We start from the raw sequence: 26,366 nt of genomic DNA on the forward strand, positions 1-26,366 counted from the left end.
TACTGTCTACTGGTTTTCACAGTTCCAGAACGTGTATTCTCAGTGTCAGCTTCCCACAAAAGTGACCTGAAACATGTTAAAACAGTGCGGACCCAAAGGCCGATGGTGCTTAGACTGAGCTGGTATGACTGTGGGTTTTGTTAGCACACCAACATTTGGTTTGGGTCCCCCAGTTGGAGAATGATGACCACAGAGGCAGAAAGAGGAGCTCTACCCCTAGGACAGAGTGTTGTTGCAAAGCAGAGGTCTTTCCACTGGTTGATAGCTATGCATTCCCAGGAATGAATAATAGCGATGAGGGGTCCTTCTGCCCCCCCACGAGCCACTGGCCATCCACTCCTCCCTTTCAGTCCATTCAGCCCACAGCCAACCTGGACAGGACTGATGACCCCGTGTACCACAATGTCATGGCACTGGTGGAAGCCGTGCTGGAACTCAAGAACAGACTAAGCCAGCTGCCCCCTGAGGACTACGTGGTGGTGGTCAAGGTGACGTATTGGGTGTGGGTGGGTCAGGAAGATAGGGGCTGCCCAGCCTGACCCTGGAAGGACAACTGCTGTGTCCCCACTCCTTGGCCAGTCCCACAGACCCCAGAGGAACAAGGGAACCTGGGGAACCCAACCCTAGGAGCATCTTTCTCCAAAAGCAAGTGTGGCAGCTGCTCTGTTCTTGCTCTCCTAGAACGTGGGACTGAACCTGCGGAAGCTCATCGGTAGTGTGGACGATCTCTTGCCCTCCTTGCCATCGTCTTCTAGAACAGAGGTGAGTGTCTCATTCCCAGTCATGCCTCCTGTGCCTCCTCCTGTCCCCAGCTCACCGGGGCCACCTGGGCAGCCTTATTTCTCCCGACAGATGTCTCTGCAGAGCACAGAGCAGTTAGCACCAGAGGACTGAGCCTGCTCTGGGACCTAGTGAAAATCCCAGACCAGGTCTCAAATAGTCTCAATGGCTATATGCAAGGAGGAGCACACCTCCCTCCCCCCCCCACCATCCCTTACCTAGTAACTGTCTGCACTTCGGTTAAGGTAGATATGCCATAGATAGCAAACTACTGCTGAAGTCAAGGACAGGTCCTGGTTCTCTCTAATGGAATGATGCCTGTGGCAGGCAGAGGGTTGTACCAAAAGTGGTGGCCTACACGCAGAGTATCTTACATGGCAAAAAGCTTTATTGAACGGATGAAATTAAGGGTCCCCAGAAAGAGAGGATATGATGGATTGCTCAGGGGGAGGGGCTCAGAATCAGAGATGAGGGAGTATGAGGACACCAGCTGAAGTTGGAGGGATACCTGTGCCGGAAGTGGCCACAGCTAATGAAGGTGTAATCTCGAATCTGCAAAAAGCAAGGAATTCTCCCCTCTACTCTTAACAGGAACATAGCTCTGTTGATGACCCTAGCGCCCTCACCCCCCACCCCATGGGACTCATTTCAGAACTCTGACTTCCAGGACTGTTCAATAATGAACGTGCAAAGTTTGCACTGCTATGTTCCTGTAGCCATGGGCAACAGATCAGTTTCTTGTCTAGAAAAATGAATGCGTTGATGCCTTGACTCCTAGTGGTCCTCCGTGTGGCTCATCCTATCAAGTGATCTCTACTGCTTGTGGTTGCCCAAGGAAAAACAGAACAAGGGCAGGACTGGCTATCCCCTGGGTGGCAACAGTGACCTACTAAGGAGTCCCAGCAGGGCAGGTGTCACCCAAGGGCCAAGATGACTCCTGAGAACCTGGACAGTTCATTGGGTGAATTTACCAGTGCAGCTCTGGGAGGGTTTGGCACGGCAAATTTATTTGCTCGTTCAGTTCATCAAAGAGGTAGCTTTAGTGCTGTGTATCCGTCAGGCTAAGCACCAGTGACACAAGGGTTAAATAAGTAAATATGGGCTCTTGCTTCTTTACTTGACAACAGACAGTTAAAGCATAGGTGTGCTAGTTACTTTTCTCATTGCTGTGGCAAAATCCTGCAGGAAGATGTTTTTCTGGCTCATCGTGGTAGGGAAGTCATGGGGGAAGCAGTGTGAGGTGACTGTTCACATTGCAGCTATAATCAGGAAGATGAAAACGGTGAATGCTGGCGCTCAGCGCACTTTCTCCCATTTATTCCTTCCAAGACCTCAGCCCGTGGAATGCGCCACCATATTATCATGGGTCTTTCCACCTCAATTACTCGTACCTAGAAACTCCCTCAGAGACGCGCCCAGTGGTTTGTTTCCATGGTCACTCTAAATGCCATCAATTTGACAATCAAGATTACCCATCAAAGGCCGGGTGTTGGTGGCGCACGCCTTTAATCCCAGCACTCGGGAGGCAGAGGCAGGAGGATCTCTGTGAGTTTGAAGCCAGCCTGGTCTACAGAACCAGTTCCAGGACAACCTCCAAAACAACACAGAGAAGCCCTGTCTTGAAAAACAAACAAAGGTTATCCATCGAAGCAGGTGAATGTGTTTGACCTCTCACCAGTGTTCAGGATTGTTCCTGTGAAGGAAGACACTATCTGGTTCAGTCAGACATGGCTGGTACATGGTCGACTGCTGCATTGATCTTTGTAGATCAATTCCAGCCTGTGCAGAGGGGTAGATTCAGCCCAGGCTTGGGAGTAACTGGCCCCCAGGGATCTTCTGATATCTTAGCCAGCACCCATTCTGACCCATCACTCATTCAACCTCTCCTGTGTGCTTGCCCACCAGATTGAAGGGACCCAGAAACTGCTCAACAAAGACCTGGCAGAGCTCATCAACAAGATGAGGTTGGCTCAGCAGAACGCCGTGACATCCCTGAGTGAGGACTGCAAGCGGCAGATGCTCACAGCCTCCCACACCCTGGCTGTGGATGCCAAGAACCTGCTGGATGCTGTGGACCAAGCCAAGGTTCTGGCCAATCTGGCCCACCCACCTGCAGAGTGATCGAGGGAGGGGCTACCTGCCTGCATCTTCTGCCCCAACCTGCCATGGCGTACCTTTCCTGCCTTGCCTTTGGTTATTGGTCTTCTTGGGAAGGCTGAGAAGAGTCCTCCCCTCGCCACTTTGCACGACTTCCCCCCTCCCCACCCCACCCCAGACTTGTGCTACTCAGGCTGCATCTGGACAGAGAAGACCCTGGGCACAGACACAGGGTGGGGCGACATAGTTCTTAGGGGTACTGCTGCCAGCCACTCCCTCCTACTCCAGCCTGGGTACTGGAGTATCATTGGGGTCACGGTTGTACCCCTACCAGCATGGACACTTGAAAGCCAGGATTCCTCCTCCTCTTTATCCCTCGAGGGACCCCTGATGCAGAGGGGACAAAGGGGCATTATTTGTAGAGAGGCTGGTGAGAGGAGGGCTGCACCTGGCTCTCTTGTACAGTGTACATTGGAATTTATTTAATGTGAGTTTGGCCTGGACGGAGAGCCTTGGGCCACAGTCCAGGAAAACCCGTCTGGCCGCAGGGCTCTGTGTTTTTATCAAACCCAGCGCCTCCGGGAAGAAGCAGAGAGTTGGAGGTCAGAACAGGACTTTGTGCCCTTCCTGCTCTTCTCCTCTCCCTCTTTTCTTCTCCCCTCTTTCCCCCTCCTCTTTTTGTCTTCCCCCTTTTCACATCTGCTCCTTCCCTTCCTCATATGTTTGTGGAGAACATTCATTTGCCTCCCTCCTTTTTGATCCGTGATTGAATTAAAATCATCACCATTTGCTTTGTGGCTAGCTTGACTTCGTCGTTTATTTGACCTTCTCTTTGAGGAGAGAAGCTGACCTGGGACCACAGCCCATGAGAAATGTGTGGTGGCTTCCTGTCCCTTGTCCCACGTAGTCAGTAGTGGCACCTCATCCAAAAGGCAGCTTTCCAAAAAGACATGGTATAGTTCCCTCTCCGGGACATTCCTCCCCTGACCCCAAACCATCTGTGCACTGGAGGGGACTAAATGGCGCCAAGGAGCAGCTGGGGTGGCTGGCAGGAAGGCTCGACACTTAAGATGGACCATCTCAGCTTTATTTCACCACGTCAACTCACATGTAAGGCGACGGGAGACGTGGGCAAGCATGCGACATTCATCTCCCCATCAGGAAACCACGTCTGAGGGCTTGGAACAGAGGGAGGGGAGGCTGAAGGTTGCAGTCACTGGAGGAGGGAGGAGCCAAGACCTGAATTGGTGACTGAGTCCTGGGGACACATAGGAACAGATACCAGGGAGTCTGGGTGAGGCCTTTGGTAAGCACGTTTCCCTAGGTCTGTCAAGGTGCTGGGGGGGGGTTTCATAAGGAGAGCACCCTAAGACAGAGACACCAGAAGCTTGCCCTGCTCTGCTTCCTGCCTTGGTCTCTACATCTGTTAGCAATCCACAATGCCATTGCTGTTGGCTTCTGAGGACAGACTCCTCAGGGGCTGGACAATGTTCTGAGAGGCCTGATCCCTGGGCTCCTATGCAGCCTTCTGAGAGGCCCGGTCCCCTGGGCTCCTATGCAGTGGAGGGTCTTGCAATGTTACAAGAGCAAGAACATGCTGCACAGGACAGGCAGGCTAGCCACCTGATGAGACTGTGGGAAGGTTGGGGGAGAAACCTCCCTGAGGATTGGATGTTATGCAGCAGGTTCTGGGGCCTCTGGGCTCATTTCTTTCCATGACTCAGAACAAATGGTCCAGGTGCTGAGTTCTGTCACCCAGTGTGAGGCCGGGCTGGGGAGAAATCAAAAGCGGAGACTCTACCCTGAAGGAGAAAATGCAGTGTAAAGAGCTTGGGGTAAGAGCTCTCAGTTCCTATGCAAGGCATGCTCACAGAGCAGGGAATCGGTGACCAGGGCCTGTGGGTACCACCAGTGGCTATGCCTTCTTAGCGTGCCCGCTGATGATCTGAAGGTGACACTGACCCCTGGCAGCAATTACTGGACCTCTTTGCAGTGCAGAACATTGAGACACCGTGCTGAGGGCAACCTGGAGGCTCAAAGGTGCTTTCAGATGAATAATGGCCCAGATGCTCCCACCCAACTCCGCAACATCCCTCTGTCCCAAGCACCCATCAGGACATCCAGACTGGTGCCTCTCAACCTTTCCAATGCTGCGACCCTTTAGCATAGCCCCTTATGTTGTGGTGACTCCCAACCGTAAAATTGCTTCATTGCTCCTTCATAACAGTAATTTTGCTACTGTCAGCAAACGTAATACAAAGATCTGATATGCAGGACGTCTGGTATGTGAAAGGGGTTGAGACCCTCAGGTTGGGAAGTTTCGTGCTACCTCCTGGAAATATGCTTGTCCTGCTGATATTGCCTCACATGGAGACAGGTTCAGAGAAGATCCTGAACTTCTTCCTAGGTCTGGATTAAAGATTCCCCAGCTACCACCCCCACCCCGTTGTCCTCTCTGACACTCTGAATTCAAAGTGCTATTCAGGGCTCTCCTGCCCCAGGCACTCCCTCTACCCCCATGTGCCCATCTTTGGGGGGGATATGTATTTCTCTTTGACCTGGTCTGGCCTCTCTGTCCCTTTGTATGATTCTCTGGTTGCATACGGTTCCTATTGCTCTTTAAGGACTATCCTGTTCTCCCTGGTGTCACCACCATATTGTCACCTTTTGCAGAGCAAATGGCTTCACCCTTTCTAGTTCCTCAGCATCCCTAACAGGTATCACGTTGGGTGAACTCAGAGGTGGCACAACAATGTCACTGTGAGCTGTCCCAAGGAGGATTTGAAGTCCAGACTAGTTTGGGGGCCTCAGAGAAACACTGCAGGCAGATGGTATTGACCCAGAAGAACATTCTAGAGATGGCTCCAGTTAGAGAAGACCAGAAAATAGTTGTCAAGGCCACCTTGAAGCCAACACGGGGGACATGAAATCAGATCATTCCAGCTAAAAATGGAGGGAGGAAGAGCCCGATGGTCCCCAGGAAGCAGACGATAATGAACAGCCAGAGGAATATCCGGTCTACCACCATGGCCACGTACTTCCAATCTTCCTTCACCTGAAATCACAATTGTTTACAGTAACAAAAGCCTGGCTGTAGGGAGAGGAGGTGTCCCTCCCATGTGCAGCCCCTGGAGGCAGCAGTCACCAGCCTACTGAAGGCTTGGGAAACCGAGGTTATCCTAGGCAGAGATGGGTGGAGGGAGAAACAGGCTTACTCAGGGCTGGCACATCCCCGAGAGTCCTATTCTATCTTTCCCTATATCCGTGTGCTCCCAGGTGTAGGAGTCCGGAGGGACAGGAGGAGGTGCTAAGGCCACCAAGAAGGCATGGACCCTCCAAATCAGAAGAATTTAAATGTAACTCACAGTAGTTATGTAGTTGACAAATACCATGCTACCTCCCCACCCACCTGCAGGGAACAGACAGGCTTGTGGCCCAGGGCAGGTCAGTGTGGAAGGGCTGGGGCCCGTGGTTCTTCCACTCATAGGTCAGGGCAGAGGAGCTAAATTCTTAGACATTGACAAATGAATGATTAATGCTAGCATCTACTCAATAAGGTGCCCCATAGTAAGCTCAGGCCTTTCACCCCTCGCTTGGTTGGTGAGGGGATGGGCAGGTTCTGAACACTAAGTACTATATGCAGCACTGGAGAGGGGAGCCCACCCTGGCTCAGCTGAGAATCTACAGGGCTTATGAGTGAATAGGGAAAGGTCACAAAATTCTCAGAACCCAGATGGAGGAGACCTTGTACCACAGGGGCATGTGGAGACCAGTGATGCATTGTGTCTGTACTGTTTGTGCTCCGTTTCTATCTCTGCAGACAGTGATCTCTCGCTCCCTGCCCTGCCCCTACCTCCTCCTGAGAAAGGCTGGCCAGCAAGAGCTAAAGCAGAGGGAGGTCAACATCTGAGCTCCCAGTCTCTAGTCACTCTTTCCCAGTTAGGTTGAGCAGAGGACGATGGGTCTTGTAGTATTCCGCCATAGCCCAGGAAGTGACCAAATAACTTCCAGGTTGAGTGCATCTTTGGTGATTGAGTCCAGACTCCTCAGACACAACTGAGGGAGGCCAGTCCTTACAGGAAGGGAAGGGGTTATCCAAGCTGACACCCTGGGGAGGGATTCTTCCCTGCTAAACTGGCAGAATCACCCACGGGGTGAACCCTCCCTCAGCCCAACTCACCGAAGTGTCGGCATCCTCAGACCTCAGGTGGTCAGCAATGTAGTGTACACCTTCTAGTGCTTTCTGTATCTGAGGAGACAGCATGATCTCACTCTCCTGTGATGGAGCCTTGGCTCCAGGCCCCAGGGCCCTCAGATGCAGGCTGCTGTGGCCATAGAGGACACCCCTGGAGGATTCTGCGAGGCCTGCACACATACATACATTTTCATCCTCCTCCTCCTCTCCCTCTGTCTCCTCCCTTTCTTCAGCATCCGTGTTGGTCTCCAGCCAGTGATAAGTAGGGCCGAGCTTCAGACCCGCAGAGCCACGGAGCTCCGTAGGCGGCAGGGGCCGGTTCATCATCAGCCACCGGGGCACACGGCCTAGCAGGGCCACCCTCACCCACTTGGGCATGTTATGGGTGCCGGGGGTGCGGTGGTGTACATTGAGCACGAAGACGGTGATGACAATGGAGAGGGTGACGAAGATCATGGTGAAGAGCAGGTACTCGCCGATGAGCGGGATGACCAGCGAGGTGGACGGGATGATCTCCGTGATGAGCAGGAGGAAGACGGTGAGTGAGAGCAGCACCGAGATGCACAGCGTGATCTTCTCTCCACACTCAGACGGCAGGTAGAAGACCAGCACGGTGAGGCAGGAGATGAGCAGGCAGGGGATGATGAGGTTGATGGTGTAAAACAGCGGCAGCCGGCGGATGACGAAGTAGTAGGTGACATCGGGGTAGATCTCCGCGCAGCAGTCGTACTTCTTACTGTTGTAGGTTCCGGTGGCGTCGATAATGGCCCACTCACCACTTTCCCAGTAATCCTTCAGGTCCACCGTCTGCTCCATCTGCTCCAAGTCAATCTTGGCCTTGTCGTACGTCCAGGAGCCAAACTTCATCTTGCAGTTCTGCTGGTCAAAGGGGAAGAAGGTCACGTCGATGCTGCAGGAGCTCTTGTAGATGGCCGGGGGCACCCAGTGCACAGTGCCCGTGAAGAAGACATGGGCCTTGGTCATGTGGGTCACCGCAAACTCGCCATCTGCACTAGGAGAGGAGACAAGCTGGGGTCCTGCGTACCGGCCTCCTCCAGGAAACTGGCAGCAGAGCAACTGGGTAAACAAGTCAGCCATTGACTGGCTCGGTAGGGCTATTCATGAAGCGTGTGAATCTGCTGCAGACAGATGTATCCTGAGCTGTCTTTTCAAGTACCACTGTTTTAACTGCAGAAGTAAAAATTTTGAAGAACTAAAAATAGCCATTATTGCCGTTTTGACATTATACTTACATATCTGACTGCTATAAAGAATTTTCAATTTTATAGATTTTGAATCATAGGACATTTTAAATCTGATCCCCTATTTTTATTCATTTAGTATGCTGAAGTTTTGGGGGAGTTTGTTGTTTTATAAGATGGTCTTACTGTGTAGCACAGTCAGGTCATCCCAATTTGCTAGCTAGATTTGGACTTATGATCTTCCCGCCTCAGTATCCTGAATTCTGGGGATTACAGGTGTGCTCCACTGCACCTGACTAGCCCCTCACTAGCCATTGGGAAGTCAGCTCCCATGGGGAGGATCCTGGCTTTTGCACCCAGGTTTTTGTTCCTTTCCAGAAACCTATCATTTTTGGCTAATAAAGAAACTCCTTGTAGCTTCTGCATTTAGCACAGTGTTTGCGGCCAGTTTTATCTACCAGGGCCTGTACCTGCAGGATGTAAGATGTGATCCCTGCCCTATGAGACAAATTCACATGACATCACCATACAGCAGGACATTTGTTTTAATTTCTATTTATTTTTATTGGTGTTTTGCATGCATGTATGTCTGCGTCAGAGTGGAACTGGCATTATAGACAGCAGCGAGCCCGGAACTGGACCCGGGTCCTCTGGAAGAGCATTCAGTGCTCTTAACGGCTGAGCCATCTCCCCAGCCCCACAGTAGGACATTTGCAAAGCCCCTGAGACCCTGAGACCTGGAGGCACTTCTGTCTGGGCTGAGCAGGGTCGTTGTGAAAGCTGTCATTTAATAGGCTTGACTTGTCACTGGCAGTAAAAGGGAATAAAAGCAGAAGGGCTCAGAGAAAGAGACTGGCAGGTAGGGCTTCAGTCTGAAGTGTATTCTAGTCTTTAAACTCCATCCCTAATTCCTACGTTCAACCCCTACCTGTAGTGATAATTTTGGTCATTTCATGTAACTACCACTAGATGGCACCAGGCTCCCATTTGGGGAAAGAAAGTATATGATGCCATTGACCTTTTGCCTATTAACCCGGAGGAGGGGAGCACACACTTTAAATGCCTGAAGCTGTTTGGACCAGTCTTTGCTCTGTCAGAAGAACTTCATCCTGCAATCAGGGATCAGTGACCAACCGCTTAGTGGCAATCTTAAAACTCAGATGTGTCTGTCGATAGGACTTTGCTCTTGATCTCTGTCACCAGAAACAGAAACTAGAAAGAGCCTAGGTGCCAGCTCAGGGCACAGAGACAGGGTGTGGGGGCTGGGGTGGCATGGCTCTGTGTCAACAGCAAACAGCAGCTTCCTGGGGGTTAGACTGCCCGGTGGGGGGTGGAGGGTGGTGACTATACTGTTGAGAGTTATGTGATCCTACCACCAAGAACCTTCCATGCCTATTCTATTTCAAGAAAGTAGCAGTGTCCCCCAGAGACCTGCTTAGAAAGTATATCAATATCAACGGGAAACACTGCCATTGTTTAACTGCTAATGTCTGGGCTTCCAGTGAAACCTTACCCAAGCAAAAAGAAATGAACAGGTCTCAGTTTCTTTTATGAGAAAATGTGTGTGTGTGTGAGAGAGAGAGAGACTGTGTATGTATGCATGCATGTTTCTATATGTGTGTATGAGTGTGTGTGTGGTATGTGTACACGTGTGGAGGTGCTGGTGCACATGTATACGTGTGTGTGTGTGTGTGTGTGTGTGTGTGTGTAGCACGCATACAAGTGTGGGTGCTGGTGCATATTTGAGTGTGTATAGACCTGAGGTTGACATCAAGTGTCTTTCCTTGTTTCCTTGATTGCGTTCCAATCTTCTGTTTTGCTTTGTTTTGTTTTATGTTTTTTTGAGACAGGGTTTCTCTGTATAACCCTGGCACACTCTTGGAAATCACTCTGACTGGCCTTGAACTCAGAGATCCACTTGTCTGTGCTTCCTGAGTGCTGGAATTAAAGGCATGTGCCCCTACTGCCCAGCCCATTATATTTCATGAGACAGGATCTCAAGAATCTTAGGCTTTCCATTTGGGCTAAACTGAGTGGCCAGTGAGCTTCTAGGATCCACACACTCACACATTCACACACATTCTCTCTCTCTCTTTCTCTCTCTCTCTCTCTCTCTCTTGCACACACACACTCTTACTCTCACACACACTCACACATTCACACACATACATTCACACACACACTCTCTCACACACACACACACACACACACACACACACACACAGCCATTCCCAGCTTTTACATGGCTGCTGAAGATTCAAATTTAGATCTTCTTGCTTGCACAAGGGCTCTTACTGAGCCATGTGCCCACCCCGAAATATGTTTTAATTAATGAATGGCTTCTTACTTGTTGTAGAGGACAATGTCTGGGATCCAGATCATCTCTGAAGGAACCCGGAGGGAGGTGATGTTGCCAAACTCAGCTGGGTCCCAGCGTAGTTTGTAGTCATTCCACTCCTGCTCAGGGAAGTGGTTATATCAGGGCGCTGGAGCATTAACAACCTCAAGATAATCTGAACTGAGCTTTGGGACTCAGAGGTACCCAAGTCCCTCCCCTAGCCACACAGAATTAGAAGAGGCATGGGAACCAGGCAAACCATCTCTGATAGCCATTCTGGTTTTCTCTGACTTTGGTAGCCAAAATCCCAGGATGCCAGCACCAGCACATTGTCACCCCAGCCCTGCCTCTGGGCCTTGTTCTGACACTCCCCACCTCATGAATATGCAGTCACTCGTTTTCAATGCAGGGCCTGCCAGAGCTGGACAGTGAAGCAAGGAGCTTACCCGGGACCTTCAGACTATGCTTGGGCGACCTCCCTATCTAGGATCCCTAGCAGGAAGAGAATGCTCTACGTCCCCACTATGCTTCCACAAGAGTAGCTCCAAGTGGATTTTAAAAACAGATTTGTTTTGGTTGGTTGTTGCTCACTTCTAGAAAGAATAGTCACTTGGTGAGAGGGTGACAATGACATTGCAGTAAGAGCCTGGTCATACAAAACCAGCCTTTGAGGCGAGCATCCCGCATTACCTCACACCTAAGTGACTACTGATCATGCCTGTGAATTCAGCATCTTGCTGCTCCATGATCCCTCAATAGCAAGGGTCCTTGAAGGGGCTGGGGACTGGGGACAAACCTGTCAGCTCCTACAAGGGAAGGCTCACCTGCTTTAGCCAGACATTGGTGGTCATCATTTGATTCTTCTCATCCTGGGGTAGCAGAGATAGAGAGTAACAGCAGTCGGGGTGACTGACAAATCAACCCAGAAAACAGAGTGCATAGGAGGCGCATTTGGAACCCACTCACAGGACACCCAAGCCCAGACTCCTCTCCTGACTCAGCCAGCAACACTCAGATTCCTCAGGGTCACCTGGGACATGTAAGGGGGGGGGGACTTTGGACATGTGTTTTAGAAAACTTTCTTCTGACATCCCATATTCCTGGGGGCTCGAAGGCTGGGGAAGGCAGGCACCATGGCAACCCAACCAGGTAACTACAAGCTGTATCCAGGGTGGGCTCTGATGACTGCCAGGAGAAGGGGTGAGCCCAACCCAGGGATTACCATGAGAAAAGTGAGGTGGGCTGGGGGCTGATCAAGGGAACACAGGGTGAAAGGGAAGACCCACCACATCTATAAGCTGGGCAATTGATAATCCAAAGCGCACGATGACCACATCAGAGGTATTGGGCACTGGCCGTGCCCAGCGATTGTAGCTTCCAAACAGGTGTTTGAACAGCCGGTCCTCAGCCTGGGTGTGCAAGCTTCTTTGGGCCAACACTGTGAGACAGGAATAGAAGAGAAAAAGAGTCCGCGTGAGGCCAAGGAGGTGAGCCTGTGGCTTCCTTTCTGTCTCCCATTAAAGCAGAGACACTCAACATCATGTAGCCTTGGTATGGGGATGCAAATAGGAAGTACATCTCATACCCCATTGGGGACTCCATAGATTAATGCATATTAGCACTCAACACAGCCCCAAGGATTCCATACAAGCATCATTCCCTTACAGTACCTTTCTAATTTCAAGAGTCAGGGAGTTAGAGCTTCCACAGCCAAGTAAGAAAGCTCAGACCTAGAAACCAATCTCAGCCAGAACCAAAGAGCCCCAAGAGGGATGGGAGTGTGGGGGTGACTGAGAAGGGCTTCACCCAATGCTGGGAGTCTGGGTGATGGTGGGATTTTTTTCCTTTCCATTCACTCTTCCAACAAAATCCTTATGCCCATGAGAACATCTTCTCCCATGCAGGGCACCACCTTGAGTTCTTAAATCACCAGCTCTGACTAGTTCTCATCAGCTAGGCAAAGCTCTGCAAAACTGTCTGCTGGAAGTTATCATGTCCTTTCCACTGTGTTTTTGCATAATAGCCTCCCCATTCTGGGACTCCACTGCCTGAGAAGGCAACAAACCACCTCACAAAACAAACAAACAAACATACAAACAAAACCCCGACAACCACTGGGACAGAGAGTCCAGCAATGTCCACAGTCACCGTGTGTGTTCAGCAATGTCCACAGTCACCGTGTGTGTTCCCACATGTCTGCCCCAGCCTGTTTGCTAGGTGCAAGTTTCCTTCATCCCCACAGTAATCTTGAGTGTTCCATGATGCTATTTGCATTTTTGTAGACAAGAATATTGAAAAGCTTGGAGAATTCAAGGTGACAAAGCTTCTAGTGCCAGAGTTGAGATAGCCCCTTGTCTTAGCCCTGTAGTACTGGCCACCCAGCCAATGACCTTGAATGTTCCCTGTAGTGTTCCAGGTGGAGTGAACTGACCTTCTGGAAAGCCCAGCATGTGGTCTGTGGGCACATAGAAGTAAGATGAAGTCCTAGTGATGGTGGTGGCACCCACTCACCTGCTGGCATCAAAAGGAGACACCAGAAACAGAGATGTATCCAGGATTGGAGAGCAGGATGGGCTGGGGTCATAGCTTCAGAGGGTCCTGGTCTCCGTTGGACCACTAGGAACTGGTTTCTGCGAGGTCTGTCTCTCCTCTGCAACGGAATAAGCCACAGGACATACAGAGTCTTTGTTTTTCATATTCCATGAAGGTTTGAAAGCAGAGCAAATGGCTGTCCACAGGCCTGCCTGGAGTGCGGGGCTCCTTGGCTGCTCTGCTTCACAGAGGAGCAGCTTTCTTCTCTTTTCCAGAGTCATTCAATTGCTGACAAGCTAGGACATGACCGTCCTTCACAGAGGAAGGTGCCACATTCTTTCCACAATGACCCCAACTCTTCATCCACAAAGTGGGGCTAGCCATATGCAAATGGCAGTCAGTGGAAGAATATGGCTACTAGTGACAAGGACCCAAAGATGCAGGCAGCCAAATGCTCCTCAGCGATGAACAACTGAGCAAAGGGTGACACAGCTAAATGACAGAATACAATGAAGGAATACAAAGGAATCAAGTGCCAACATGGCATTTGTGATTGGTGGGACAAATTTGAAAAACATGGTACATGAAAGAAGCCAGACACACACTGCAGGAGTTCGTTGATGGGTGCATTCTGGACCAGGAGACTCTGGAAACATGATGCAGATGAGTGAGGGGAAAGGAATGGGAATGACTGCTGATGATCAGTGGGCTGTCTTTGGGGTGGGGTATGGAGATGGAGATGGTTCTGGAATGACACAGTGGTGATAGTTACACAAGTCTGTGAATATAATAAAATTGGCCAACTCTTGTGCTTTAAATGAATGAATTATGTTTCAGAAGAGCTGCTATTTAAAAATGCTCTTGGCTGCTGGGCGTTGGTGGCGCACGCCTTTAATCCCAGCACTCGGGAGGCAGAGGCAGGCGGATCTCTGTGAGTTCGAGGCCAGGCTGGACCGACAGCCTCCAAAACAGAGAAACCCTGTCTCGTAAAACTAAAAAACAAAAAATGCTCTTGGTTGGCAAGATGTGGCCATCCTTTATAGATTATGGGGGGGGAGGCGGTAAACATGGAGCTGATGCAAGAAGCTCCTGGGGTTGAGAAAGACAGAAACTCATGATGGTTAAAAATGTCCTACACAGCTCTCTTTCCCTCTCTCTTTCTTGCTGTTCCCCTGGGTCAGATAGGACTTTTCCTGTCTCCTCTTCTCTTCTGTCCTCTCTCTGTCTCTGTGTCTCTTTACCTCTTTCCTCTTTCCTTCCCCCCTTTCCCTTTGTAATAAAACTTCTCACTTAGAGAAAAAAGTCTCAACCTAAGATAATGAATTATTTTGCACAGCACAGGGCTCAGTCACTTGACTGCAATGGTACTGAGTATCGCCTTTAAAAGTTTACATATCGAGGGGCTGAGGAGATGGATAGATCGGTAAAGTGCTTGCCTTGAAAGCACGAGGACCTGAGTTTGAGCCCCAGAACCTACCCTAAAAAGCTGGGTGTGGGGATGTACTTGTAATCCCAGCACAGGGGAGGTAAAGACAGGTGACCTCTGGGAATTTCTGGTCACCCATCCAAACTTAATCAGAAAGCCCTGGTCCCAGTGAGAGACCTTATCTCAAAAATAAAATAAATTAAAAGGTGACAATGCCTGAAGAACATCTGAGGCTGTCCTTTGGTCTCTAAACATATATGCATACATGTGTACCTACACACATATGTAGTTGGAAGTTTTTCTTTGTTTGTCTGAAACTATTGAATCAATTTCTCTCCCACCCACTGGTCCCTGCAGCCACTTATTAAATAATCATTCTGAGGTGTAATATTAATTATAATTGTCTGACCATTGGCTCTGGCATATTACTGACTAGCTCTCACAACTAAATTAACCCATTTCTGTTACTCTATATTTTACCATGAGGATCATGGCTTGTTACCTCACATCTTGCTTCCCTGGAGGCCATATGGCCTCTCCCTGACTCCTCCTTCTTTCTCTCCATATCTTTGTTTGAATTTCCCACCTGGCCCTATTCTTCCTGGCCATTGTTACAGATCAGCTTTATTTATCCATCAATAAAAGCAACACATATTCGAAGCATACAGAAGGTCATCCCACATGACACATGTGCCCCATCACACACACACACACACATACACACACACACAGAGTTTATATATGTAAATGTCCATGTGCAGTACCATGTGTATATTGCCTACAGATAGAACACATCTTAGACAGACAAGGGGTTTCCTTTTGACAGTGGTGAGAGTGTACTGGGATATTCTGGAATGTTTTTGGGATGGTGATCGTGCACAGCATTCTTAAAGCCCTGAATGCCTCTATAGTTGATATTATATTGTACATAATTAACTATGGCTTCAAATTCTTGACTAAGGAAGTGCTTTAAACATAGAAGTGGCCACATCCATGCAGGAATCAGAACGGTTACCAAGGGAGCTGTGAAGCTACTGCTCTCTGGTCCTCATCCTCTGGTCTATCCTGTCCCATCCCAGCAGCCAGCAGAGTCTAACATCACCACCAGCAAGCTGCAGCCTTTCCTCCACACTGCCATCACTCTGCATTGTGCTCCCTACCCCATTCGGAGTCTGAAACAAGACTCTGAGTCCTGGCCATGTCACTAACACCATTGACAGTTCAGCTTATCTGTAAGATAGCTGGAACCTCCCAGAACAGGTACATAGTCCAGTGGGGTCACGGGTGTCCATGTGTGAACTCCAGAACATGAAGAGGAGGGCCAGGCATTGGACTGCTGCTGTGATGGTCAATGCTCTGTGACCCAGCGGCAATACTAAGTGGCTGTGCCAAGTAGGGAAAGAGTGAGTGGGGGAGCGTCAACATGCTGCGGTTTCCGGAAAATATTTCCTATTATGATTGGCAGTGCCAGGGTGTGTTTAGGGGAAAGCTCCCCCTGCATCGATCTTCACAAAAGGTTTCAATTCAGAGACTCATTAAAAATTGAGATTTTTTTGGCCCCTGACCCAGTCCCTTCCCACTCCACATCCAACCTCTTCACCCAGTCAGATCCTGCAGACTTCCTCCAGGGTGGAGCTGGTAAATGCAGTCCTCACACCTAATCAAGGAAATTCCCTTTGCAGCATCTAGAGACCATCCAGTGGTCCCAGTCAACACATTTGTAACTATCTCCTGCACCAGAAGCTCCAGATCAAGGTGAATGAGGGTAGGAAGATTTAACAGCCAGAGGAATAGGGGTTTGCCGTGAGATATGTCTCCTAGAAATATCAGAAACTACACTCAGGAAATCTCATCAACATGGTTACCAACACATGAGCTGAACAAGGATGACCACAATAGACATGATAACATGGGTTAGGAAAGCCCATGAAGCCACATCCCTATACAAAAAGATACAGACAACTAAGTAATGTTGAGAGCTGGAGAAATACTCTTCCCCAGGGAAGAGTACACCAACTAGTTATCCAATACCAAGTGGCTGGCCCTGAAAACGTAGATACAAGTAGCATTATACAGACTAAGCAGGTTGTATTTATGTATATAGGAATGTATATAATATATATCAACAATTTTAAAAAAGAGGCCATGAATTTTAAAAAGAGCAAAGGGGGGCTCATTGGACGGTTTGGAGTGAGAAAAGAGAAAGCAGAAGTGATGTGATTAAATTATCATCCTGAAAAGATATTTTTAAAAAGTTGACATTTTCATTTATCCCGTTCCCTTGGTAGAACACCACTCTGGTCACTGGTTTCTTTTATGCCGGTGCTATGCTGCACACAGTATGACCACACCTCTCTCTGCTTCGTTCTGGTTCTCTTAAAGGCGCCTGGCTTTGTCCTGAGCCCTCACCAAATGTCCCAGTGATCAGATAGAAAAGGCCAGCGATTTCCAAAGGTGTCAGCTCTGGAAACCCCTTCCTAAACAGCGCCCCAACAGGGAAGTAACAGTAAGACCTGCTGTGGGAAGCAGCCCTCACGCCTGGCACCATCCTAGGCCACCTCTGGAGTGGCAGCAGCCTTGTCCTGGGCCTGCTCCTCCAGCCCCCGATTATGCATGTGTCTGCTTGTGTGTGTACCCTCATGAAGCCTCACATCACCCCTGGGGGGAGGGTCTGGAAGAAGCACACCAATGTCTCCTGTGTATAATCACAAGGCTGCTGCTCAGAGGGGTTGACACCCTAGTCACCAGAGCTTAAAAATGATAAAACTGCGAGCAAATTCAAGCTCTCCCCTTCTAAATTACATGATGATGGCACCAACCACATGGGTGACTATGTAAGAGCTCAGTCAATACTTGACTGTGTGCAACACTGACTGACACTATGACCAGCATTGCCAGGCTACCATCAAGACTAGGTCTATGAGAGATGAGGTGTTCGTTCCCAAGCTGGGCTTACCTGGATCCAAAGTTCTAGAATGTTCCTCTGCATGTAGGTCACTGACTCTTCCTTTCACATGATACCAAAGCTGCAAATTCCAAGATGACAGTCTGAGTGTATCACACAGAGAAAAGATCTGCTTCCTCCTATTAATGAGGCCAGAGGTACGGGCATGGGGAAGTCGTATTGTTTGGAGATCCAGGGAGAGATATCTGTTCAGGGCTGTCAGGAGCAATGTGCAAATGAGAGCAATTGGCTCCAGAGGATGTGTGTTTGAGTTGCCTCAGATTCCCACCTTTTGCAATTAGCCCACTGTGATCATTTCATTAATTTGTCACCGGAAACCAAAAGGAGAAATTGTTCCAGGTAATCAGCAGTAATTAGAGTAACCTTCCACCATTCGTTACAAAGATATTTAAAGGGAAAGTCTCTGGACCGGGAGCCCCGGCATCACTGGTTTAGCAGTTTTGGGATAAAGATGACAGTGGAGTGATGCCACTACATGTCACATCTGGGTAAATGATGTCTACGCAAGCAAACGAACACACAAACAAAAAGTATTCTGGGAGTAAAGGGCTCAGGTGTGAACGCTCCCTTTGGGGTGATGCTCACCAGGGTCAGCACACTCTCCATAGCTGCAACATCTTTACAGCCTTGCTTTCTACCTAGGCTCAGCTCCACTGAAGCCAGTGCAACTCGGACCCTGTCCACTGCCCACCTTCCTCCTGCAGCTGCACCTCAGCCGCTCACTCATCAGAACGCAGTCCCCCCCTTTCCAGAAGCACTCCCTCTTCCCCCAGACATGCTTAGGTCTCCCTCCCAAGTGCCATCCAGAAACCCCTCATGCAACACCACACAGGCAGTCCCCATTCACCAGAGACCCCCCAGATTAGAGGAGTTGTTGCCGATTGTTCATTTTTCCAAATAACACCCTCTGTTGTGCTCCTGGGATGGAGAGCGTGCTCTCTGCTTCCGTGGCTTCTCTGCTCATTACAGGAGCTTAACCTCTCAAGGTCAGGTGGAGTCTTGAAGGTCATGCACCTTCATCAGCTGATGCAGTACCCAGTCTACTAACTCCAGCCTTGATCCTCACAAGCCATGAGGGCTTGCTACCTTTCACGTCAGTAAGTCCTCCTGGTGTCTGTTGGTCTAATTTGCCTAAGTGTGTAGAACGTTCACTGAGTGAATAAATGAAGGAACAAGAGAATGGTAGTAATGAGGACACAGGAGTAGACAGTGCTGCTGCTATACAGAAGCAGCCACAGTCACTCAGAAGTGCTGCTTTCGCAGTTTTCTGAAGGGGTCCATAGGGGTCCACCAGGAGGCTGAATCCTGCCCAGTAGCAGGTAACTACTAGCATTCTGACGTGACCAGTTCCTAAGTGCTCATGGGTTGCCAACTTCCTTCTGAGCTCACACTCAGTCTCCCCAACATGCTCAGCACCTCTAGACTAAGCCTTAGGGATAGCTTGCTTACTTACCTGTGGTCCTAGAAGACATGCCACTCAATGCATGCAGGGAACCAGCCGGCTGGGAGACCGTGGGTTGCTGACGAGGGTCCCTTGGAAGCAGAGTGACAGGTGCAGAATGGAGCTCAGCTGCTTCAGCTCGTGGTTGCATAGGTGCAGAACCTGGAGGGTTTAAGAGGCACTGATGGCATGAGGGACTCAGACTAGCTTCCTGGAGGTGGATGATCTCTCAACAGAGTGGTCAGTTTTTCAGGGACTGTGCCGCTCCAGGAGACAAAGAAGGCTTCATGTAGGTGCCACTGAAGAGGCTCTCTTGGAGAGCCAACAGCTCTGGGGCTTCCTCAGGTGAAGTTCAAGCCTGCTGGTCCCGGGAGAGACCACTGGTAAAGCAAGAAAGCAGACTCATATTGAGCTCTTATACTGTGTTCTCTCTCTCTCTCTCTCTCTCTCTCTCTCTCTCTCTCTCTCTCTCTCTCTCTCTCTCTCTCTCTCTCTCTCCCTCCTTCTCTCTCTCTTCCTCTCCCTCCCTCTCTCTCTCCCTCTCTCTCTCTCTCTCTCTCTCTCTCTCTCTCTCTCTCTCTCACACACACACACACACACAGGAGGGAGAAGGAGTCTATGACTATTTACTTTGTGTCCAGCACAGACAAATGCAACCCTGGCTTCAGTTCAGCCAGTTAGTTCAATGACTTGCTCCCAGAACTGAATAACCCTAGGCTCCAGGTCTGTCACCTGGAGTGTCCATGAATCCCTGAACACACCTCCGATGCAGTCCTTCAAAATTGTGAGTTTATCTGTCATAACAATGTACAGTTGTCAGCAAAATATGAAAATATGAATGAGCCATGGAACACCCAGCTGACAGTGTCCTCTGTCCTACAGTTGCTGTCATCCTTTGTTACCTACAAGACACCCACCCCCCACCCCCCACCCCCACCCTGACTACTATCTGAGGATGCCAGGGGTAGACCCTGCCTGCTTTGGCTTCAGACATGTTCTTCTCACCCTCCTTGCTGGTGATTTCTATCTTCTAGAGATGCCAAGTTGTCAAATCTACAATCTGACCTCCAGTGCCTTTCCAGTGTGTAGATTATCACAGCCAGGGTTGTCACCCGGGTGCCTGTGATTTCCACAGCACTCCCATACCTGTAGTATACCCCAAGACTCCTCATGCCTTCACCTTCCCTCCCTCAGCCCCTCCCACCCCAGTAACTCCAAGCTCTGCCTTCCCCCATTGAACTGCTCATTCTCTCAGCTTTCTGACTTGGATGGGCCTGGGCTGCTGAGCTCAATTTCCAGTTCTTCTCAGTCATGACTTTGTGACCTCAGGCAAGTCTCAAAAGGTGGTTGTGCCTCAGTTTCTTCCCAAGCAGAGGAGGGTGGGTATGAATGATGGTGTCTAAAGCTGTAGGCTTTCTATAAGGAGTGCACAAGTTTAGGCACTGTGAGTTGCTTCCAAGAGTGAGAGTGTCTGTGATGTTTGTACAAACACAAACATTGGCATGCATTATATTTATTGGTGAGCATTTGATTGCTAAAATCAGGAAACGTATTCTCACTAACCATGATTTAAAATGCTACTGCATTTTGGTACATACAGAAATGAAGCTAGCTGCATGCATTCTCCATCTAGAAACTGGAAGGTATGAAGGAGAGGGAGAATAAAGAAACAGAGATGGAGGGAAGGAGGAAGAGATGGAGGGAGGAAGAAAGGAGGCAGAGGGAGGGACGGAAGGAGAAAAAGAAAGTATCAGATTATATCTGTCAAGATTCTTGGCTATAAGCAATAGAAACAACCATCATTTAAGTAAAACAGACGATAAAGTCAATGGGCAGCTCAGAGTAGCACTTACAAAACTGGAGGACTTGCCTGGAGGTCAGGAGGGAACACAGGAGGCAGCAGCTCCAGCTCAGCCCGGAGCAGCCCAGCCCGGAGCAGCCCCTTGCCTGTGTGGTGGGTCATTCCGCAGAGCCGGGCATCAGAACCCAAAGCGTCTCTGGTACTGCTTTTTCAGCTGTTCCTGGAAATCAGCCATTGCTGCTGCTGCTGCGGCTGCTGCCACAATCAATTCTCCTCCCTCCCTGGCTATTCGTGTCACTGGCTTCTCACACAAAGGTCAGGATGAATGCATCCGATTAACTATGTGCCCATGAACTGTATGTGAGGAAGGCTGACGAGGCAGGAGTCTGTACTGAGGGCTCTTGGGTAGAAGGTGAGCTTTGTGTGTTCAACAGCGAAGAGGGGCTTATAAACTACTCAAAAGGAGTAAAATTCTGGGAGGGCCCTTTACCCCTTTGTGTGGAGACACACACAGCCTTCCACAGCCACATGTCAAAAACCACTCAGCCCTACTTGTTCGAAAAACTCACACTCAGAATTTGTTTGGCTTTAGTCTGGTCAGATACAGACCACCATCAAAACAGCACCTTATACTCACAGATCCCTGCACACAAGAGGCACGGTGTGCCACACAGAGTAGCACAGGAGGGTGCCGGAGTAGGCAGGAAGGAGGAGAAGGAGGTGAGAAAGTCCTTGATATGCGAGACCCCTGCCCCCGCCCCTTCTAGATAGACTTGGGTTTTGAGGAGTGGTTGTTTGTTTTCTGATTGTTTTTGTTCTATAAGACAGTATCTCACTATGTAGCCCTGGGTGGCCTGGAACCCATAGAGATCTACCTGCCTCTCTTCTGCCTCTGGAGTGTGTGTGAGTGTGTGTGTGTGTGTGTGTGTGAGAGAGAGAGAGAGAGAGAGAGAGAGAGAGAGAGAGAGAGAGAGAGAGAGAGAGAGAGAGAGAGAGAGAGAGAGTGTGTGTGTGTGTCTTCGGGAGGTATCTTGAATGCTCATTACTGTCGGAGGATCCACCCCACTCACTGTAGGTGGCACCATATCCCAGGCAGGTGGTGATTATGATCTGTATAAGAAAACCGAGTCCAAGCCTGTCCCAGCCAGCAGGCAACATCTTCTATGTTTCTGCCGCGCATCTGTGGCTATGGAGTGAATTCCTTGGTCCAGATGTAATGAAGAACATGTTGAACTCCGAAAAACATCCTGCAGACAAACACAAGTGCTCATTCTAATCTTGGGGGTTTATTTTAGGGGGCAGCAAATTAGGCAGTAGCCACACGGCATCCATGGCACAGGGCAATGTGCTACAGGATCTCCACTCAGGAAAGGCACCACTTAATTAGGCTGAGTTTGGGCACAGTTTCTTGCAAGTCATTTATTCCTTGTGAAGGAGAACAGTCAGGCTGACTGGTGTACAGACCTGGAAAGTTAGTGAGAATAAGAACAGTCTTGGGTGAATAATCTCACAGCATCCTAAAGCTAAAAGTGTGGAATCCCAGGGCTTTATTCATGTAAATTACCCAATTGAGTACTGGTCTCTTTTTCTAGTTTGTTATTGATGACCTTATCTCCACAAAGCTTTCATTTCCTCTGTGCTCTATATTGTCTTAGATGGTTTGTAATCCTAGTGACCCCAAGGACATGGAATAGGTTTTACTCACTACTTTGAGTGGGAAGGGAACTCATCCCAAGGTCTCCCATTAGCAGATTGATGACTATAACATTCCATATACCACAGAATTTCTATTAGTCAGACTTCTGTTACTGCAATAACATACCTGAGGAAAACAGCATATAAGGAAGAAAGGTTAACTTTGGTTCACAGTCAGACCCTGGATGGCTAGTTGGTTAGCTTTGTTGCTTTGGAGCCTGTGGTGGAGGAAACTGCACATCAAACTGCACATCTCATGGAGTCTGGGAGGCAAAGAGAGAAGCAGGAAGGGGCTATGGTCCAATATTCTCTCCATGGGCACACTCCAGTTACCCAAGTCCCTTCTACTAGGCTCTACTTTTCAAAAGTTTCCATCCCTTCTCGGGACTCCCCTCCCCCTCCCCCAGGCTGAGGACCACGGTTTTAAAGCATTGACCTTGAAGGAACACTTACGCAGAGCATAACATTCCCTTAGCTCAAACCTCCATACCTGAAGTCCAAGGCACTTCTCACAGCTCCATTGGTGATCAGGACGTCTCCCAGTCTTGAGAGGGAAAGCCTCTCAGGCTCTTTCTGTGTTAGCAGGAAGGGAAGCAGGTAATACCAACAGAAAGCCAGTCTCCCATCACCCTACAGCTTCCTGCTATTGCATCTTCACAAAAACCATCAACATCATGTGTGGTCGTGTGTGGACGTGTGTGTGTGTGTGTGTGTGTGTGTGTGTGTGTGTGTGTGTGTGTGTGTGTGTGCCACAGCACTCACATAGGGATCAGAGGACCACTTTCAGGAGTCTCATTCACCATGTGGGTCCCAGATATTGAACTCATGTAGTCTGGCTTTGTGGCAAGCCCCTTTATCGGCTGAGCCATCTCACCAGTCCCATATGTAGCTGTTCAAACATACAGACTAACCCCAAAGTGATGGGGGATGCCCTTCTATGTGCTGTGAATATATGTTTGGCCAATGGACAGGCAGGATGTATCAGACAGGAAGTACAGGCAGGGCTACCAGAATTCCGGGAGAGGAACACAGAGGGTGATTCCCAAGAGAGACACCATGTAGCTGCTGAGGAAGCAAGAGGCCTGGGCATTCTCCAGTAAGCCAAGACCAAATAAATGGAGATACGTAGATTATTAGAAATGGGTTAATAATTAAGAGAGAACTAGCCTGGATTCTTAGCTCTTGAAACCCATTGTCGCTTAGATGTCCAATGCTAATTAAAATTCCTTTTTGCTTTTAAGTTAAAATCACCAATGCCTTGAGGGATTTCTTAGAAAATGTAGTATTGGATGTTAACTTTCACAGTTCTGAACACTGTTAGTATCTATCTGGCAAGTATTTGAGAAATCAATGGAAAGCTAAATATCCTAAATTTAACACAAATATGCTTCTTTTTGATTAAGAAAATAAAATCAGATTTTTCAAAGTAAAAAAAAGAGAGAGAGAGAGAGAAAGAGCTAGCCAATAAAAAAGTCTGAGCCATCGGCCAAGCGGTTTATAATTAATATAAGCCTCTATGCATTTATTTGTGATTAAACAGCCCCATAAGGGGCGAGACAGAAACTTCTGTCTACACCAAAGCTTTAGAAACCCCTCCCATTGTTCCCTAAACACCAGCCAAACCTTCCAGGTCCGAGAGCACAGGAATCTGTGCATACATACTTACCTGGCCATGGGAAAAAGCAAGCAGAATCTTGTAGATTTGGGGGCTATATTGTGCCTCCTCAGAACCTGTCTGCTGGGGCATGAGGGGATCTGATGATGGCTCAGGTCTGGAGGCAGGAAGGGGCAGTGAATGGGAAGATGGCCATGGATACCCTTCAGGCAAGATGGTTATGGGTTTTCCAGCTAGGGCTGATAGAAGCGGCGTTCCGCACTGAGCATCATTCTTCATAGCAATCTCCCTAGCACTTGACATCTCATTTCTCCTCGGCCAGAGCTGGAAACTCAACTAATTCAAGAAGTGGACAAATCCCAGGATTGAAGTGCAAGCTTGGACTTCAGCCATCTGGATGGATGTCAGTGCATTGCCCTCGTTTCCAAATGTCCTTTTGCTATATTTCTCGAAACAGTTCCCTTTCAATGTTAAAGTTTCGAGTGTGCTGCAGTTTCTGACATAGTTATAGGGTAGGGGTTGGTAAGCCCATAAGGAGGCAACTGAGAAGACTAATGTCTATGTGCCCTCCAGGGTGCCAGTTCCAGCACATTAGAAGGTTTAGTTTTGGACTTGATCAAAGTTTATGCTCATAGCGTAGGAAAAAAAAATGAGGAAATTGGCACTGTGGACGTGTGTAGGTTGATGAGCCCTGGGAGCCAACGGAGTGTCAGTTTCTTCAATGAAACAGCCAGGAAAGAAAAGGCACTGACTGAGAGCAAAAGGGTTCCGGGGCCCAGGAAGAGAAGGGAGCTTCCGTCAGGCTTCTGGGAGATCAGAGGGAGCTATGTTAGGGAAACTGGGAGTGGTAGAGTCGGATGATGTGATATTAATGTCTGTGTCTTGGGAGGTCTTGGGGGGATAAGGATCCAAATACTCATCTACCTGTTATCTCCACTCCCTAGGGGCCCACAGAGAGAAGAAAACACCAGAGCACAATCCAGGCAATAAGAGAAATGGAAGAGGGGGGAGAAGTGGGAGGGGGAGGAGGGGGAAGGGAAAGGTCAAGGGCATGGTAGATTTTACTAAAGATAAACCTGAAGTTCCAGAAGGCACAATAAGACCCAGAAGACATCACAGAAAGGTTTGTAGGGGGTAGGGAGCTCATGAGTAAGACCTGTCTGTAAAGGGAAGCCTTTTTCTTGAGAGAATCCTTCCCGCCAGCCTGGTTCTAGAGCCACATCAGTCCCAAATAAACACATAGGAGACTATATTAATTATGAAGCTGTTGGCCTTGCTTGTTTCTTACTGGCTAGCTCTGACTTAAGTAATTACCCCATAATTGTTAATCTAAGTATTTCTCTTACCAGAGAACTTTCCGGGCTTCCTACCCCATGGCGTTACATCTTGACTCTCCGTGTTTCTCCTACCCAGAGTCCTCCTAGACTCCTAGTCCCACCTAACTTGGTTCCCTATTGGCCCAACAGTGCTTTATTGACATAATCACAGGACTTCCCCCATCACCTGTCTTTGTTGGCAGTGACAGACTATCCATGCAAAAGCATGGCACCTTGGAGTACTGAACTCAGAAACCGAGCCAAGAGTAATAGCCACAGCCCAGATGGGAGCCCAGGACCAATTCCCATGAGGGTGCTGCACTGAAGCTGACTGCTGAATCCTTGGGCCTACACCATCCCTGCCCACACGGTAGCTGATGAAACTCCCATTTGAGACCCTTCTCCCACGTCCTCTCTTGGCTCACCAGTCCCATGTGAAGTCTGGGTTGATACATGAGCTAGCGAGCCTAGCTCACAGGCCTTCACCCTGGATTTACATCAGGCTGGGAAACAGAGTGGATGGAAATTTAATTCTATGGTCCAACAAGCTCTTCTATCAAAATTCAAGAGTTTATATCTAAGCTGTATGTGTCATACAGTGTTCTTGTTTACAGTTATGGAGTTTTCATTCAGGCATAGAAGCAGAAGGGGATTATTGAGGAGCTTAGTAACTTAGAGAAGCTTGGGGAGAATGAGAGGGGCCAATGGAGAGATCCTACTGACAGGGGCCGGAGAGATGGCTCAGTGGCCAAAGGTAACTGCCACCAAGCCTGATGACCAGAGTTCAATCTTGGGGACTCAGGTGGTAGAATGTCCAGAAACTCTACAGCCAAAAGCGCCACTGTAAGAGTGGTATGCCATGATACAGCTTCAACACCGCTATTGCTGGGCCACCACCAGGTACCATGTCCACTCAGGACTAGGCTGTAGGCACTCCATCTCAGCCTCCCTAGAAAAAACTAG

The 26,366-nt window shown here is 49.1% G+C and overlaps 2 protein-coding genes across 7 annotated transcripts in view; one reads left to right on the forward strand and one right to left on the reverse strand.

Annotated features, from left to right (window-relative positions):
• The window catches only part of Ptk2b (protein tyrosine kinase 2 beta), a 118,384-nt gene extending 114,706 nt beyond the window's left edge, over positions 1–3,678 (forward strand). For all 6 annotated transcript variants that reach the window (XM_005075245.4, XM_021230207.2, XM_013117275.3 and 3 more), the window contains 3 exons: positions 351–488; positions 682–762; positions 2,686–3,678. In XM_005075245.4, the coding sequence (XP_005075302.1) occupies positions 351–488; positions 682–762; positions 2,686–2,901 (435 nt within the window). In that variant the 3' untranslated portion in view covers positions 2,902–3,678. The remainder of the gene's footprint in view (positions 1–350; positions 489–681; positions 763–2,685) is intronic.
• A 270-nt stretch (positions 3,679–3,948) lies between these two features.
• On the reverse strand, positions 3,949–19,384 carry Chrna2 (cholinergic receptor nicotinic alpha 2 subunit). Its single transcript, XM_005075246.4, has 8 exons — positions 18,989–19,384; positions 17,527–17,596; positions 13,124–13,262; positions 11,899–12,050; positions 11,437–11,481; positions 10,622–10,731; positions 7,058–8,084; positions 3,949–5,932 (listed from the first exon to the last, which is right to left on the reverse strand). The coding sequence occupies exons 2-8, from the start codon at positions 17,557–17,559 to the stop codon at positions 5,807–5,809; spliced, it is 1,632 nt and encodes a 543-aa protein (XP_005075303.3). The 5' UTR covers positions 17,560–17,596; positions 18,989–19,384; the 3' UTR covers positions 3,949–5,806.
• Positions 19,385–26,366: the final 6,982 nt, after the last annotated feature.

The sequence above is a fragment of the Mesocricetus auratus genome, unplaced genomic scaffold (genome assembly GCF_017639785.1).
Source record: "Mesocricetus auratus isolate SY011 unplaced genomic scaffold, BCM_Maur_2.0 Super-Scaffold_100707, whole genome shotgun sequence".
In the NCBI taxonomy this organism is placed as follows: Eukaryota; Metazoa; Chordata; class Mammalia; order Rodentia; family Cricetidae; genus Mesocricetus; species Mesocricetus auratus.